Here is a 15351-nt window from a genome sequence, read left to right on the forward strand (position 1 = left end):
TTTTTGATGGGATTGTTTCTCCGTTTTTTTCTTACTGATTTGTTTGAGTTTGTTGTAGATTCTGGATATTAATCCTTTGTCAGATGTATAGATTGTGAAGATTTTCTCCCACTCTGTGGGTTGTCTGTTTACTCTGCTGACTGTTCCTTTTGCTGTGCAAAAGCTCTTTAGTTTAATTAAGCCCCAACTATTTATCTTTGTTTTTATTGCATTTGCTTTTGGGTTCTCAGTCATAAAATCCTTGCCAAAGCCAATGTTTAATAGAGTTTTTCCAATGTTATCTTCTAGAATTTTTATAGTTTCAGGTCTTAGATTTAAGTCCTTAATCCATCTTGAGTTGATTTTTGTACAAGGATCCAGTTTCATTATCCTACATGTGGCTAGCCCAACCTTTTCCATTTGTTGAGAAGGGTGTCCTTTCCCTTATTATCACTTTATGAAAAGGAAACTGATTCTCAGAGAATTGAAATACCTTGGCAAAGGATACCATTTTTTTTTAGTTTTGTTTTTTATGTTTTTTTGTTGTTGTTGTTTCTTTTTTTGAGATGTAGTCTTGCTCTATAGCCAAGGCTGAAGTGCAATGGCATGATCTCGGCTCCCTGCAACCTTCACCTCCCCGTTCAAGCAATTCTCCTGCCTCAGCCTCCTGAGTAGCTGGGATTACAGGCATGTGCCAGCACACCTAGCTAATTTTTATATTTTTAGTAGAGATGGGGTTTTGCCATGTTGGGTAAGTTGGTCTTGAACTTCTGGCCTCAAGTGTTTTGCCCACCTCAGTTTCCCAAAGTGCTGGGATTATAGGAGTGAGCCACCACACTTGGCCACCAGGTAGGTATGTTTTTATTCTCTGCTGTCCCTGTCACCCTCTCAGATTATCTGTCCATCTCTTCCTTGCTCAGTCCCTGGGAGACTGATGGCTGTGATCTACATCATCCAAGTTCCTTTGCCCTCTGGCTTCTAGGTAGGTTGGTTCAAAAAGAGGTACCACTGGGAGCAGGAGCTAAGAAAGCAGTATATTTATTTGCCCTGCTCCCTCCTGACTCACTAGGTTCTGGCAGTAGCTGCATCCCTCAGGTACCGGCCTTGTGGAAGGGCTCTTCCATTGCTCCAGCTCTTCCTACCAGGATCCATTAAGACCGCTGCCCTCTGCTACCCCTTAGACCAGGAGTTGAAGATAAATAGACTCTACCTAAAGGCTGATGAAGCAGCTTAGCCCTGCCCACATTTCTGTAAATACTCCCTTCATTAAGCTCTTTTCAGTTAAATCCTCTTAGTGTGCTGTTTCCTGCAGATACACAGAGAAGGATTTGAACTCACATGGGTCTTACCGCAGAGACCTCTTTTTTTTTTTTTTTTTTTTTTTTTTGCTGAGGTAATTGCTATGTTGGAGGTTTGTACTGAGTGCTGAGGATCAAAACTAAGGGCACCTTACTCTGATAGGAAGGATGAGAAAAGACTTCACCTGACCCATCCAAGCATGAGTCAGTCTCAAAAGGCGAACTGAAGTTTACCAGGCAAACAAAGAATGAGGATAAATGTTCAAGGGCAAAGTAGACAGTAAGGTTCAAAGTCACAGAGGCATAAAGACTATGTCTTATTAACCAAGGCAGTTACGTAGAGGGCTTGTGAGAGAATAATGATGGTTGAGAGTTTCTAAACTTTAATGATAATCACTTACTTCTCAATCCTGATCCACATGGGGAGATTAGAAGCAGCAAAGAACTAGCTAGACTCTGAGCAAGAGAAATAATTCACCTATTCCCTACCTTCAACTGATCCCTATTACAGAAAATAAGTTCAAATATTTAGCACAATACACAAGCCCTTTCTAATCTGGCCTCTACCCAACCCACCAGTCTCATCTGCCAGCACCACCTCAAGCTGTTCACTGAGAATGCCATACCCTCCCACATCTCTGCACTTTTATATATGTTTTTCTCATGCAGGAGATACCTACTGCTACTTTGTACTTGGTAAATTCCTCCTTATCTCTCAGGACTCATCTCAGGTGTCTGCTTATCTGTAAATATTTCCGGAGATCCAAGATGATTCCATAATGCCTTGTGTATAACTCTAGAACAGTACTTTCAAAGCACAGAACATGCATTATAATTACTTGTTTTCATGTCTGTCGATTGACTCGACTGTGATTTCCTAGCGACCAGGTACTACAGGAAGGTAACAGATGGTAGAGGTTCATGCTTGGGTTCTGGAGGCAAGCCACCCAGATCCAAATTCTAAACTGTACCCCAAACAACTAGGTAACCTGAAGCAAGTTATGTATCCTCTCTGGGGCTCAGTTTCATTATCCATAAAATAGGAATCATAACATCTGCCTCATAGAATTGTTAAATGAGTGACATAAAATAAGGCCTGTTACACACTAAGCCCTCAGGAACTGTTAGTTAACATATATTTGTATGTCCCTTATTTTCTGTATAAAATGCATGTCTGTTGAATGAATAAATTTTCCTACCATTTCGTATTTCTCTGCATAGATACCAAATTCTACTTACCCTTTGTTTTATTGACTCATGAAAAATAAACCCTCATTCTAAATATGTACTTTTTTTCACTTGGTTATGATAAACAGATCCTTTTCTGTAAAGGAATTTAACTTCCTTCCATTGTTGTTGGCCTGGTTACTGAGTCAGACATTTTCTTGGCCTTGTCACAGTCTCCACATGTGCCTGCCCCACAGTTACCCCCACAGAAGAGCAGTTCTGTTTCAATAATTTACAAAGACATTTTCAAGTCAAATCTTGATGGCTCCCCTATGTTGGCACAAGAAACAACAACAGGCTCCCCACAGCATAGAGATGAACCACAGATACTTTTTTCTAATGCCAAAGCAACATAAAATTATTGCAGTCATAAAATAACTTTACGAGTTTTAAAATGGCATTTTCAGGCCCCAGCCTTGGTAAAAAGCCCATGAGCCAGAACCAAGGAAAGAAAAATCAGAGCACATAGAACAATGTGCTCAGGATGTGAGAAGGAGATGAAGACCAGCTCCCAGTTGAGCCCTGAGTTTCTGAGGAAAGGTGAGGTTGTGGCCAACAGAAGCACAGGGCACCAGGTTACAAAGGGATAATGGTGCTGCCTTATAACAATATAAAGGCCACACCTGAGAAAGCCAGGACGCTTACAGAGTTACCCTGGGCTGAGTGCAGAGGGATGCACAGGCCTCACTGGCTCAAGAGCCTCCAGGAGGAGTTTAGCCATTGCTACTGCCCAAGACTCCAGCCCCACCTTCCTTCACTGCTTCTCCTATCCTGACACTGGTTTTGTTGTCATCCTCTTCACCAATTCTCTCATTACCACACCTAGATTTGTTGACTCTATGTCACCATCCTCATTCTAGATCCCCAGCTTCAGGAGGGCTGGGAATTCACCAGCTTTCATATCAGCTGCCTGACAGTGACTAACTCTTGCTTCTTTGTCAGCTATCTATCCACCCTAGAACATTCTAGGAAACCATATTCCTTGCTGGAACTCATGTGAGTACACTGCCACTTGTTGGGAATAACAACAACCTAATTATTCAAAGTTAATCTGATAATGTTTTTAAACTAAAAGAACCACCACATGATTTGACAGTGAATTTAATATTTTTATAAAAGACAGTTCTCTACTTACAGGCCTCCTGATTGAAGCACCTTGAACAGAGTGATAAAATTCTGGCTGGACTCGGCTGCTCTTCTTGATTCTTCGTTTCCTCGCTGAAGTTTCTTGCTCACTCTGATGGTGAACTTCCACCACGGGCTTCACTTCTTCCAGACGGGCAGCTGCGGCTGCTGCAACTCGTCTTCTAATATGCCGAGGGCTTGCTCTGAATCCCTGTGGCAGAAAACACAACCAAGCAAATCCAGATTTGTATTGAGTTAGTTTGGAAGTTCCCCAGGGCTAGTTATACAAAAAGCTCCGAAAGTCACTATGTTCAGTGAGATCATGTGCACCCCCAAAGTAAGCATGGAGGAGACTCAACATGCAAGTAAGTTTTCCCCACAAGTGTTCTTTAAAGCACCCCAGTATTTCAGGGTCCAGAGTTATTCTACATTAAGAAACGTTCTTAATTGAGTAAAGTCAGTCCAAAAAAAAAGGAGGGAAAGAAAGCAGGTGGGCATACTGCTTGACTGAAGCATCAGGGAGACTGTGAGTGAAGAAGAGTATTTCCTCTTTGGCCTGAAGTAGAGTGTAGGGAGCGGGACAGGATATCATTCCAGGGTAAAGTGCAACTTTACATTCCTGAGAGAGACTCCTTCTGAGGAAGGAAAGAGCAGGAATGCAAAGCATCACTACAACACACCACAAAGTGAGGGTTCCAAACTCAAATGGGGGCAATGAGGCAGAACAAAGGTATGGGTTTGGGTGTCAGATGGGCCTGGGTCCAAATGCTGACTTCTTAATTATAGCTACACAATGTATTAAATAATTCTGAGTCCAACTGTTCCAACCTACAAAATGTATAACATTCTACTCACAGGGCTTTTAAGTTTTAAATAACATAAATATAAGTAAAATTCCAGCTGGGCGCAGTGGCTCATGCCTGTAATTCCAGCACTTTGGGAGGCCGAGGTGGGTGGATCACCTGAGGTCAGGAGTTCAAGACCAGCCTGGCCAACATGGCAAAACCCTGTCTCTACTAAAAATAAAAAAATTAGCTGGGCATGGTGGCAGGTGCCTGTAATCCCAGCTACTCAGGAGGCTGAGGCAGGAGAACTGCTTGAACCTGGGAGGCAGAGATTGCAGTGAGCCAAGATCACGCCACTGCACTCCAGCCCAGGTGACAGAATGAGACTCCATCTAAAAAATAAAATTGTGTGTGTGTGTGTGTGTGTGTGTGTGTGTGTGTGTAAAATTCCAAGCATGGTATCTGACACATAGGAAGTGCTTAATAAAATTATCATTTTCCTCTTCTTTTAGAGCAAGATGAGTATAAGGACAACTCAGACTATGGAAACATGTCAGCTAAGTCATATTATGCAGCTGAGAACATGCAATTTTGGAAAATATCAATAATTACATAAAATAGTCTTGGTCCTCATGGCTTACAATTTACTGGAGAGCAGAAGGAGAAATCTAACAGAGTTCAAAAACACAGGGGAATGTGTAACGAAGGGTTAAAGTAGTAGACTCTCAGTGCTAGCAGATCTCAGAGAAGGAAATCAATGAATGAAGCTGAGAATAGTTACATTTGGCTTAGTTGAGTCAGTGGCATTTGAAGAATGAATTGAATTCATATTGAACGCAAAGGAAACAACATAAATGAATGAATAATAGACAGATGATAGACAGATGAGTGAAGTATTTACAACAATAAGAAACGTTATTTGCTAATGTGCTGGAATGAGGGTACAAGCTAAATATGGTGGGAAACTAGTGAGAGATAAACAGTAAATGATCCAAGAAGGGCTTCTTTGAGTTTGTGTGTCTTCTGAATTTTTAAAGATGTATAAAAGGCTTAAAGTTTGCAGTAAATGCATAAAAAATGAGCAGTAAGAATTTCAAAGGGATAAGCAGTATGAGAAAAGGTGTAATAATGGTTCTGTGGGATTCTGAAAGGTTAATGTATACAGTGGGATTCTCACTGAGGGAGCCGGAAGATGGGCTACTGTCCAATTATGGAGAGCCTGCATACCAGGCTGAAGGATATGAAGAAGGAGAGAATTGAAAAAAAGGAAGGGATTACCCACAGAGCCAAAAGTAGCAATGAGGTCAACAGAAATCGGTAAGGAGAAAATGCAAATGGATTTGGCAAAACCAAGGTCATTGTTTGGGCTCTCCTAATCCATCCCCAAATACATTAGTCTTGTTCCCATCCCGCCCCTGTGTGCAAGCTCAGCTGGTCCTCTTCAACCCAAAATAGTCCCAGAACATCCCCACCACTCCCACGTAACTCAGGAGGTACTACAGCAGCTGCTGGAGAAGAGGATTAAGGAGAAGAGGGAACTGGGCCAAATGCTGAACCAAATTCTAGGGCAGTTTAGACCACACACATCAAAACCAACAACCATACAGGCTGCTTTTTACGCAGCTTCCTGGACATTCTCCATCCACCCACCCGCCCCCTCCACCCTCTACACACACACATTTTTTCTCTCTCTCTCCTTCTGAATCTCATTTTTTAACAAGCTTCTCTGGTAATTTTTCTATACTTTGAAGACTAAGAACTTCTAGGAACCAGAATTTAGTTTGACCACTAGATGGCATCATCTCCCACAGCCCTTCCATTCTCTCTAATTCAGAAATTTGGTGTTCTGGCCGAATGAACAAAATATTTGATGATATAGTAGGTTCTGTAATAGTGGAGTAAGTTGAATACATTTCTTTGGTAAGAATGTAGATTCTCTTATGAATAATAAGCAACCAGATTTTGCTTAACTGGTATTATTACCAATAGTCCTCAGTGGCCCACAAATTCTAGAAACACTTAGGGAGAAAAACTGCATAAAACTTCGCTAAAGTAACCAAACGACAGAGATTAAAACATGTTGGCACAGCCATTCTGCAAAACAATAACTCAGTGAATTCATATCCCTGTATCTACCCCAGAGAAATTCTACCAAGTGTGCCCAGGAAGATATTCAATGCAGAATTATGATATTAAAAAAATTTTTGAGACAGAATCTTGCTCTGTCACCCAGGTTGGAGTGCAGTGGCGCAATCTCAGCTCACTGCAACCTCCGTCTCCTGGGTTCAAGCGATTCTCCTGCCTCAGCCTCCTGAGTAGCTGGAATTACAGGCATGAGCCACTACTCCCGGCTAATTTTTGTATTTTTAGTAGAGATAGGGTTTTACCATGTTGGCCAGGCTGCTCTCAAACTCCTGACCTCATGATCTGCCCAGCTCAGCCTCCCAAAGTGCTGGGATTACAGGTGTGAGCCATCATACCTGGCAAAAAAATTTTAAACCACTTAAATCAGTCTTTCCTAAACTTTAGGCATCTTCATTCCACCTTAACATTTTTTTTCCAGATCTGAGCACTGCCTCAGTGATTTCTGGTATACCCAAATTTACTTGTACTATTTTAAAATAACTTTTTATAAGCACTGTAGTATACTACACAGACTTTGCAGCCACTATCTGAGTTCTAACACTGCCTTTGTCACTTCCTAGTTGTGTGATCTTGAATAGTTACTTAATGATTTCCTCACCTGTAAAATAAGGATTAAAATAGTAATTCATAGGATTGCTGAAAAGAATAAACTAATGTAGGTAAAGTACTTCAAAGAGTGCCTGGCACGTAGTAGTACATAAGCATTCACTACAATTACCATGTATATTACTTGTGTGAATAAAATATATTCTTGAACACAATAGTGTATTATTCCTACTATCTAAAAAAGAAATCAGATGGAAATAGGAAAATGAGTCACACTGCTGGTATGCCTTGAAGACAGACACATGTGAGGTACTGATCATTAGGAGAGTTCTTTGTTACTCTCCAGTGAGTCAAACTACCTGGGCTCAAATATAATACCAGCTCTATTACTTACTAGGCGTGTGATCTTGGTTAAATTACTTCTCTGTGCCTTGCTTGTTTTTTAATTTGTCAAATGCATATAACAATACCTCTCTCATAGAGTAATGGTGGTGTTTAAATGAGATAATCCACATTACGTACTCAGAACAGTACACAGCATATAAAAAATACTTAATACATTATCATCATTATTATTACTGCTTCACTTTCTGGATCTTGCAGCAGCAATTTACACATCAGCAGTGCACAGCTATGATTACAAACACTATAAACAACGATGAGCATTCACCTTTATTTCTCTAAATAACTGCAAAGAATTACAGCTCCTTGATTTTTGACACTTTCTTGTCCTAAGTAATAATAATAATAATAATAATAAAAAGTCTTTTAACGGAGGAAATTTTAGCTTGAAACAGTAGGTGGTGCTATAAGTTCTTCCAGGTGTTAATAAGAGTTACTTTTTTTTTTTTTTTTTGGAGAGGGAGTCTAGCTCTGTCACCAGCCTGGAGTGCAGTGGCGCGATCTTGGCTCACTGCAACCTCCACCCCCTGGGGTCAAGTGATTCTTCTGCCTCAGCCTCCCAAATAGCTGGGATTACAAGCATGTGCCACCACGCCCAGCTAATTTTTGTATTTTTAGTAGAGATGGGGTTTCACCATATTGGCCAGTAGGGTCTCGATCTCCTGACCTCGTGATCTGCCCACCTCAGCCTCCCAAAGTGCTGGGATTACAGGTGTGAGCCACCACGCCCGGCCAATAAGAGTTACTCTTTAACCATTAGGTGATGGACACTTGAAAGCCTGTCAGTAGTGCACTTCTATCATTTTTAGGCCACCCCAAATTATCAGCACCTTTTGGGTAATCATTTCCCAAGATGTGCGGTCATGTGTGTGTGTGTGTGGTGTGTATGTGCATGTGTGAGGAACATTTATCATGAGATCTCTCTTCAATCTTTAAGTGCACAATACAGTATTGTTAACTCTAGGTACAATGTTATATAGCAGATCCTTAGAACTCATTCAGCTGGCATAACTGAAACTTTATACCCATTGAACAGCAACTTCCTATCTCTTCTTCCCTCCAGCCCCTGGCAACTACCATTCTACTCTTGCATTATATTAATTCGACTAATTTAGATACATTATATAAGTGAAATCATGCAGTATTTGTCTTTCTGTGACTGAGTTATTACACTTAACATAATGTTCTCCAGGTTCATCCATACTATTGCATATGCCAGGATTTCCTTCACTTTGCAAGGCTGAGTACTATTCCATTGTACGCATATATTGCATTTTCTTTTTCTCTACTTTTTTTTTTTTTTCTTTTAGACAGAGTCTTGCTTTGTCACCCAGGCTGGAGTGCAATGGCACAATCTCGGCTCACTGCAACCTCCACCTCCTGGGCTCAAGCAATTCTCCTGCCTCAGCCTCCCGAGTAGCTGGGATTACAGGTACACACCACCACATCCAGCTAATTTTTACATTTTTAGTGGAGATGGGGTTTCACCTTGTTGCCCAGGCTGGTCTTGAACTCCTGACCTCAGGTGATCCACCTGCCTCGGCCTCCCAAAGTGCTGGGATTACAGGCGTGAGCCACCACGCCCAGCCTATATTGCATTTTCTTTATCTACTCATCTCTCCACGGACATTTAGATTGTTTCCATACCTTGGTTACTGAGAAAAATGCTGCAATGAACTTAGGAGCATGTATAACTTTTCAAAATCCTGATTTCAACCCCTTTGTACATATAGCCAGAAGTGCGATTGTTGGATCATATGGTAATTCTAGTTTTAACTTTTTGAGAAACCACCATACTGGTTTGCATAGCGGCTACACCAGTTTACATTCCCACCTACAGTGTACAAGGGTTCCAATTTCTCCGTAGCCTTCTGATACCAGAGTTAAGAAGAAATTACTAGGCAGATAGTAAGGGTACAAAAGTCCTCAGTCAGGTTTTCCTTTTAATGCAAAGCAGCCCAAAATCATTTTCTAACAAAGAACAGCCTGTAAAGTCGAGCTGCAGACATAGACAAGCAAGCTTAGAGCTTTCACAGGTGGATGCCCGCAGGAAAGAACTACCTGGGACTAGACGTGTTCAAGATGGCTCCATCTTCCCTTCTCTGCCAGCCACGTGTACAGTAAGGAGAAGACAAAATGGCACTGGCCAAGGGAAGAGTTCATTAGCATAATAATATTAGGGTAGGGTAACCAGCCCTCCAGGCCCGCTATGTAGACGTTATACCTGATCAAACCAGTCTGTGAGCCCTACAAAAATCAAATACCACCTCCTCAAGCCGGACTATAAAATTCGGGGCGTCCACTGCCTGCCAGCCTTTTCCTCTCAGAACTCCCCTTCTCTCTCACTAGAGAGGGATGTTTTTCTTTCTCTTTCTTTTGCCTATTAAACCTCTGCCCCTAAACTCCTCAAGTGTGTCCCTGTCCTAAATTTTCTTGGTGCAAGACAACAAACTCCAGGTATTTACCCCAGATAATGTAGCCGCTTCATTTCCTCATCAACACTTTTTATCTTGTGGCTTATTAATGACAACCATCCTAACAGATGTGAGGTGATATCTCACTGTAACTTTTATTTGTTATTTCCCGATGATGAGTAATGTCTTGATACATAGTTACATCAAGATGCTCCAGAGCCCACTCTAGATCTTCTCCCTTAATAACCCAGTACATTTCATGGGTAGGCCCATGGCCAAGACCCAGTGAATGCAAGTTTCTCTGCTTGGACTGTGAATATTATATGGAGGCAGGTAAAGACTGAAAAAAATCAGTAGGAGTTCATTAGTTCCAATGGCTACACCAAACACCTTCTGAAGCTGCCTGGTTTTGTTTGTTCTAACCAGACATTTGGTCTTGATTGTGAGTTCCATGACCTAGGTGTATTAAATTCTCTATTGGCTTAAATCAGACAGTCAGGTCCTGTTATCTACAAACAAAAATCTCTAATGCATACACTTTCTGTTAAAACTTGCAGATGGTTAGCTATTTTCCTTGGAGGTCGAATACTCAGACAACCAGGCTGTTTGACTGTGTATGTGTAGATGGGCATAAAAAGGGATGAAATATTAATAGCAATAATTTACTAAGCGCCACTTATGCACTAAGCCTATATATGCCCTGAAGAAACAAGCAAACAGGCTTTTCAGGGTTAAGTAATCTGCTTAAAGGTAAAAAGTTGCAATTAGAAAAGCCCAGATTAGAACCCAGGTTTATCTAACTCTAACCAGTGCCCTTCAACACTCTGCTCTTATGTAAAGAGATTATAAGGCAGTAATGCATTTAGAATTAATCTTCTACATGTATCCTCATGACTGGAAGTGCTCAGGAATACATGTTGACTGATTAAAACAAGAAAAGATCTATTAACAATTTAGATGAATGAGGCAGAAATTGAGAAAAAAATATTTTCGGGTAAGTATTATTGTTTTATAAGGTCAAACTACTGTCAAGTTTACTGATTACACATCTGAAAAGATGGAAAATTAACACATTGACCCACTGAGCATTAATATAGAATTACTTTTCAGCCTGGGCAACATGGTCAAACTCCGTCTCCACCAGCTGGGCGTGGTGGCACGCACCTATAATCCCAGCTATTTGGAAGGCTGAGGCACAAGAATTGCTTGAGCCCAGAGGCAGAGGTTGCAGTGAGCCAAGATTGCGCCACTACACTCCAGCCTGGGAGACAGAATGAGACTTTGTCAAAACAAAAAAAGAAAATACATATATATATGTGTGTGTATATATATACACACACACACATATGTATATATATGTTACTTTTGTGTTATGGAAGATATAAATTTTACCATATGTAAATATTATAAAGCTCAATAAGCTGCTGCTTATAAAATCTGTAATGCTCCATTAAAAAATCAAATGATTCCCCTCATCCCAGGCTAGAAATAAAGTGTACAGTAGAAGCTCTTTGATCCATGGATAAAATTTGAGGGAGATGAAGAGGGCAGTCCATGAACTTGTATGCAGAAAAAAAATTCCTTGATTTTCAATAACTTATAATTGAAATTTAAAACATGGCTCAATTATGAATGTAGGCCATAAACCTGGTATCATTAACAGTACCTGTGACTTTTGCCACCAAAAGTCATCATAGATTTAAATATTAAGTTGTAGTGGCTGCAGATCTCTTGAAATACTGTTTATACTTGTTACTTCAAAATCACAGTAGTTAGTAAATGTGCCGCTGTCAGAGGCATTTGAACAAGAGCAACTCCACCTTAAATAGGAGCTAGGTAAAATGAGGCTGAGACCTACTGGGCTGCATTCCCAGACGGTTAAGGCATTCTAAGTCACAGGATGACACAGGAGGTCAGCACAAGATACAAGATACGGGTCATAAAGGCCTTCCTGATAAAACAGGTTGCAACAAAGAAGCTGGCTAAAACCCACCAAAACCAAGATGGCAATAAGAGTGACCTATGATCATCCTCACTGCTACACTCCCCCTACGGCCATGACAATTTACAGATCCCATGGCAAGGTCAGGAAGTTACCCTATATGGTCTAAAAGGGGGATGCATGAATAATCCACTCCTTGTTTAGCATCTAATCAAGAAATAAGCATTAAAATGTGTAACCAGTAGTCCTCAGGGCTGCCCTGTCTATGGAGTAGCCATTCTTTTATTCCTTTACTTTCTTAATAAACTTACTTTCATTTTACTCTACGGACTCGCCCTGAATTCCTTCTTGTGGGAGATCCAAGAACCTTCTCTGGGGGGTCTCCATTAGGACTCCTTTCCTGTAACACCACTAGATCTTGTTATTCAATGCATTAATTAAAAAGTACCTATACTGCTGTCAAAAATATTTCTAATAACTTACATTTCAATGTAATTGGTTTCTTTTATAATTCTGTCTTTTAACCATATTTGCCTTTTTTTTTTCTTGGTCACAAGCTAGGTTACATTTCCCAGCCTCCCTTGCAGTTAGATAAGGCCATGTGACTAAGCTCTAGCCAGTGAAATGTGTATATATGTAAGCCATTTCTGGACCTAGCATATAAACACTTCCCACAGCCAATTCTCCATGCTCTTCTCCTCTTTTGGCCTGCATGACCTTTGAAGCAACCTTGAAAGTCACACAATGAAGATGACAGTGCGTCCATCAGCCCAAGTCCCTGAATAACTACAGGAAAGAGGCCACTCTACCAACCTGTTTACCCACATCTGCACCTTTAAATAAACAACAAATACATTTGTATTTTGTTTGAGCCAATGAGTGTATATTTGCTATAGGAGTTTGCACTACCCTGACTCACTGGTTCTCAAACTTCATCAAGCATCAGAACGACCTTGAAGGCTCGTTAAAACACAGACTCCTGGACCACACCCTTGGAGTTTCTGATTCAGTAAGTCTGGGATAGGGCTAAGAATCTGCATTCCTGATAAATCCTCCAGTGATGCTGATGCCACCATCACGTGAGTACAGTCTGAGAAACCAAAGGTCCTGTCCCTTACTGTGTGGTGAGTGAGTAGTTTTGGTCATAATAATATTGTATCCCATTGTGCTATATGCAGGGGGACCCTCAGGATTAGAGCAATTTAGCTGTTTGTTGTTTTAATAACCCTACATTAAAAGATTTGTCCTGGAAGCCACTTTGTCAGCAGGGGGGGGGGAAATAATGTATCTAGAAGATACCTTTCTGTTTTCAGAGAGAATGTATTCCCTGGCAAGTAAAAGTGGGGCAAAATATTACCTTTTTAAAATCTTTTCTAATAACTAGTCATTGTTTGGTATAGAACATTGGTCCCTGGAGGCATGATGACAACAAATAGTCTGTTTTGGAAAAGTCTAAGGAACTGCACATTTCTTTTTATTTATTATTTTATAGAGATGAGGTCTCACTCGGTTGCCCAGGCTAGAGAACAGTTGTGTGATCATAGCTCACTGTAGCCTAGAGCTCCTGGGCTCAAGAGATCCCCCTTCTTCAGACTCCTGAGCAGCTGGGAATACTGGTATGCATCACTACATCCACTTAATATTTTAAAGAGACAAGGTCTCACATGTTGCCCAGGGTGGTCTCAAACTTATGGCCTCAAGAAATCCTCCCACCTGAGCCTCCCAAAGTGCTGGAATTACAGGCATGAGTAACTGTGCCTAGCTGAATTGTACATTAATTTAATTTTATTTTATTTATTTATTCATTTTGAGATGCAGTCTCACTCCATCACCCAGGCTGGAGTGCAGTGGCATGCTATCAGCTCACTCCAACCTCCACCTCCTGGGTTCAAGCAATTCTCCTGCCTCAGCCTCCCAAACAGCTGGAATTACAGGCATATACCACCATGCCCGGCTAGTTTTTGTATTTTTAGTAGAAATGGGTTTTCACCATGTTGGCCAGGCTGGTCTCGAACTCTTGACCTCAAATGATCCATCCACCTCGGCCTCCCAAAGTGCTGGGATTATAAGTGTGAGCCACCGCGCTCGGCCGGTACATTTATTTTAGATAAACTTTCACAGGTTAGTAATACAGTGTTTCTTTCATATTGACTGATATTATATCAACTGTTTATTAGTTTCTTCTGGTAAGAAGCTCTGACTTACAACCAGAGAGCCTTAATGTTTTCTAAATTGCAAATGAACTACAACTTAGGTGCAGTTTTGTAAATGAAAATATTTTAAAATCTCTTAATAATGTCAAGCATTCCCTTCTTAAACAAAAGGCTCCACCCACAGTCCCTGCTGCCTGAGGAAGCATGTTTTGTACCATACCCTCACACCGCTCCAGCTATGGTTGCTGGGTCTTTACACTTAGGCTGTGTCTATCAGAGTTTCTCCTTTGAGAGTCTGAGGAAAACTGAGAGCCTGGGCTGCTTAGCATAGAGGTTGCAAGGGAGGAAGGGAAGGAGGAAGGGAGGGAATTAATTCTATAGATCAGTGCTTCTCAAACTTTAATATGTACATGGATCACCTGGAAATCCTATTAAAATGCAGATTCTAATGCAGTGGGTCTGATTGGGGCCTGAGAGTCTGCTTTTCTAACAGGCTCCCAGAGTATCCTGATGCTGCTGGTCTGCAGACCAAATGTGAGTAACAAGGACATAGAAGGATTCATGGAAACTGTGTGCCCCTGGTATAGGTTGAGGCTATCAGGGGCCAGAAATCATAAGTGAAACAGGCAAAAGGAAAAGAAGCATCTAGTGGAGTAAAATGAAGTCATTCCTATGGCATCTCGCTACTGCAAGGAGTGAGGCCTTTAATCTGTAACCGACTTCCAGTTCTATCCATGTAAAGCCAGACCCTCATATGGATCCTTTTCTTTGATTTCCATTAAATTATACATACAACATGCCTTAAAATATAATATGTCTCTGATTCTGCATCCAAATGAGCCTAAGACACTAAACACAGTCTTGGATGGGGGTGGGGAAAAGACTAAACGAAGACTACAAGTTGAAGCTACTTGAGATAGCTTAAAAAAGTTCCTTTAAAGAGTTTTAAGTGCTTTTTAATTATAAACGTTAGATTAGCCCAAGCAGGGATCATAGTGTACACTCAGAAAAAAACTACATTTTCTTTCCTGGTTGACCTCTGAGATCCACAATGAGGAGTTCCTTTTCTCTCAACACTACATAAGATTTTGTGTAGATCCTATAATTTTTCTGGTCATTCTCAGATAATTAAAAAGTCTCCCAACCACTTCTAGTCACAAAAGCATACCATTCCAATGAGATTGCATCACTCCTTCTGGTTTCCTCCTAGACAGGCTTTAAAGTGACTCCAGGCTCTTTCTCCCAAGACAGCCGTAAGAAATACTCACGTATCCTTTGCCCCAGCAAATTCTGGGACAGCAGGCTGTTTCCAGCACAGCCCTTTCTGCTCATTCC

At 41.0% G+C, this 15351-nt stretch overlaps 1 protein-coding gene across 16 annotated transcripts in view; it reads right to left on the bottom strand.

The window, feature by feature from the left end:
* DST (dystonin) overlaps positions 1-15351 on the bottom strand; it is a 488658-nt gene that overhangs the window by 429678 nt on the left and 43629 nt on the right. For all 16 annotated transcript variants that reach the window (XM_021936750.2, XM_021936748.2, XM_021936745.2 and 13 more), the window contains exon 3: positions 3640-3840. In XM_021936750.2, the coding sequence (XP_021792442.2) occupies positions 3640-3840 (201 nt within the window). The remainder of the gene's footprint in view (positions 1-3639; positions 3841-15351) is intronic.

This window comes from Papio anubis, chromosome 6, assembly GCF_008728515.1.
Source record: "Papio anubis isolate 15944 chromosome 6, Panubis1.0, whole genome shotgun sequence".
Taxonomy (NCBI): domain Eukaryota; kingdom Metazoa; phylum Chordata; class Mammalia; order Primates; family Cercopithecidae; genus Papio; species Papio anubis.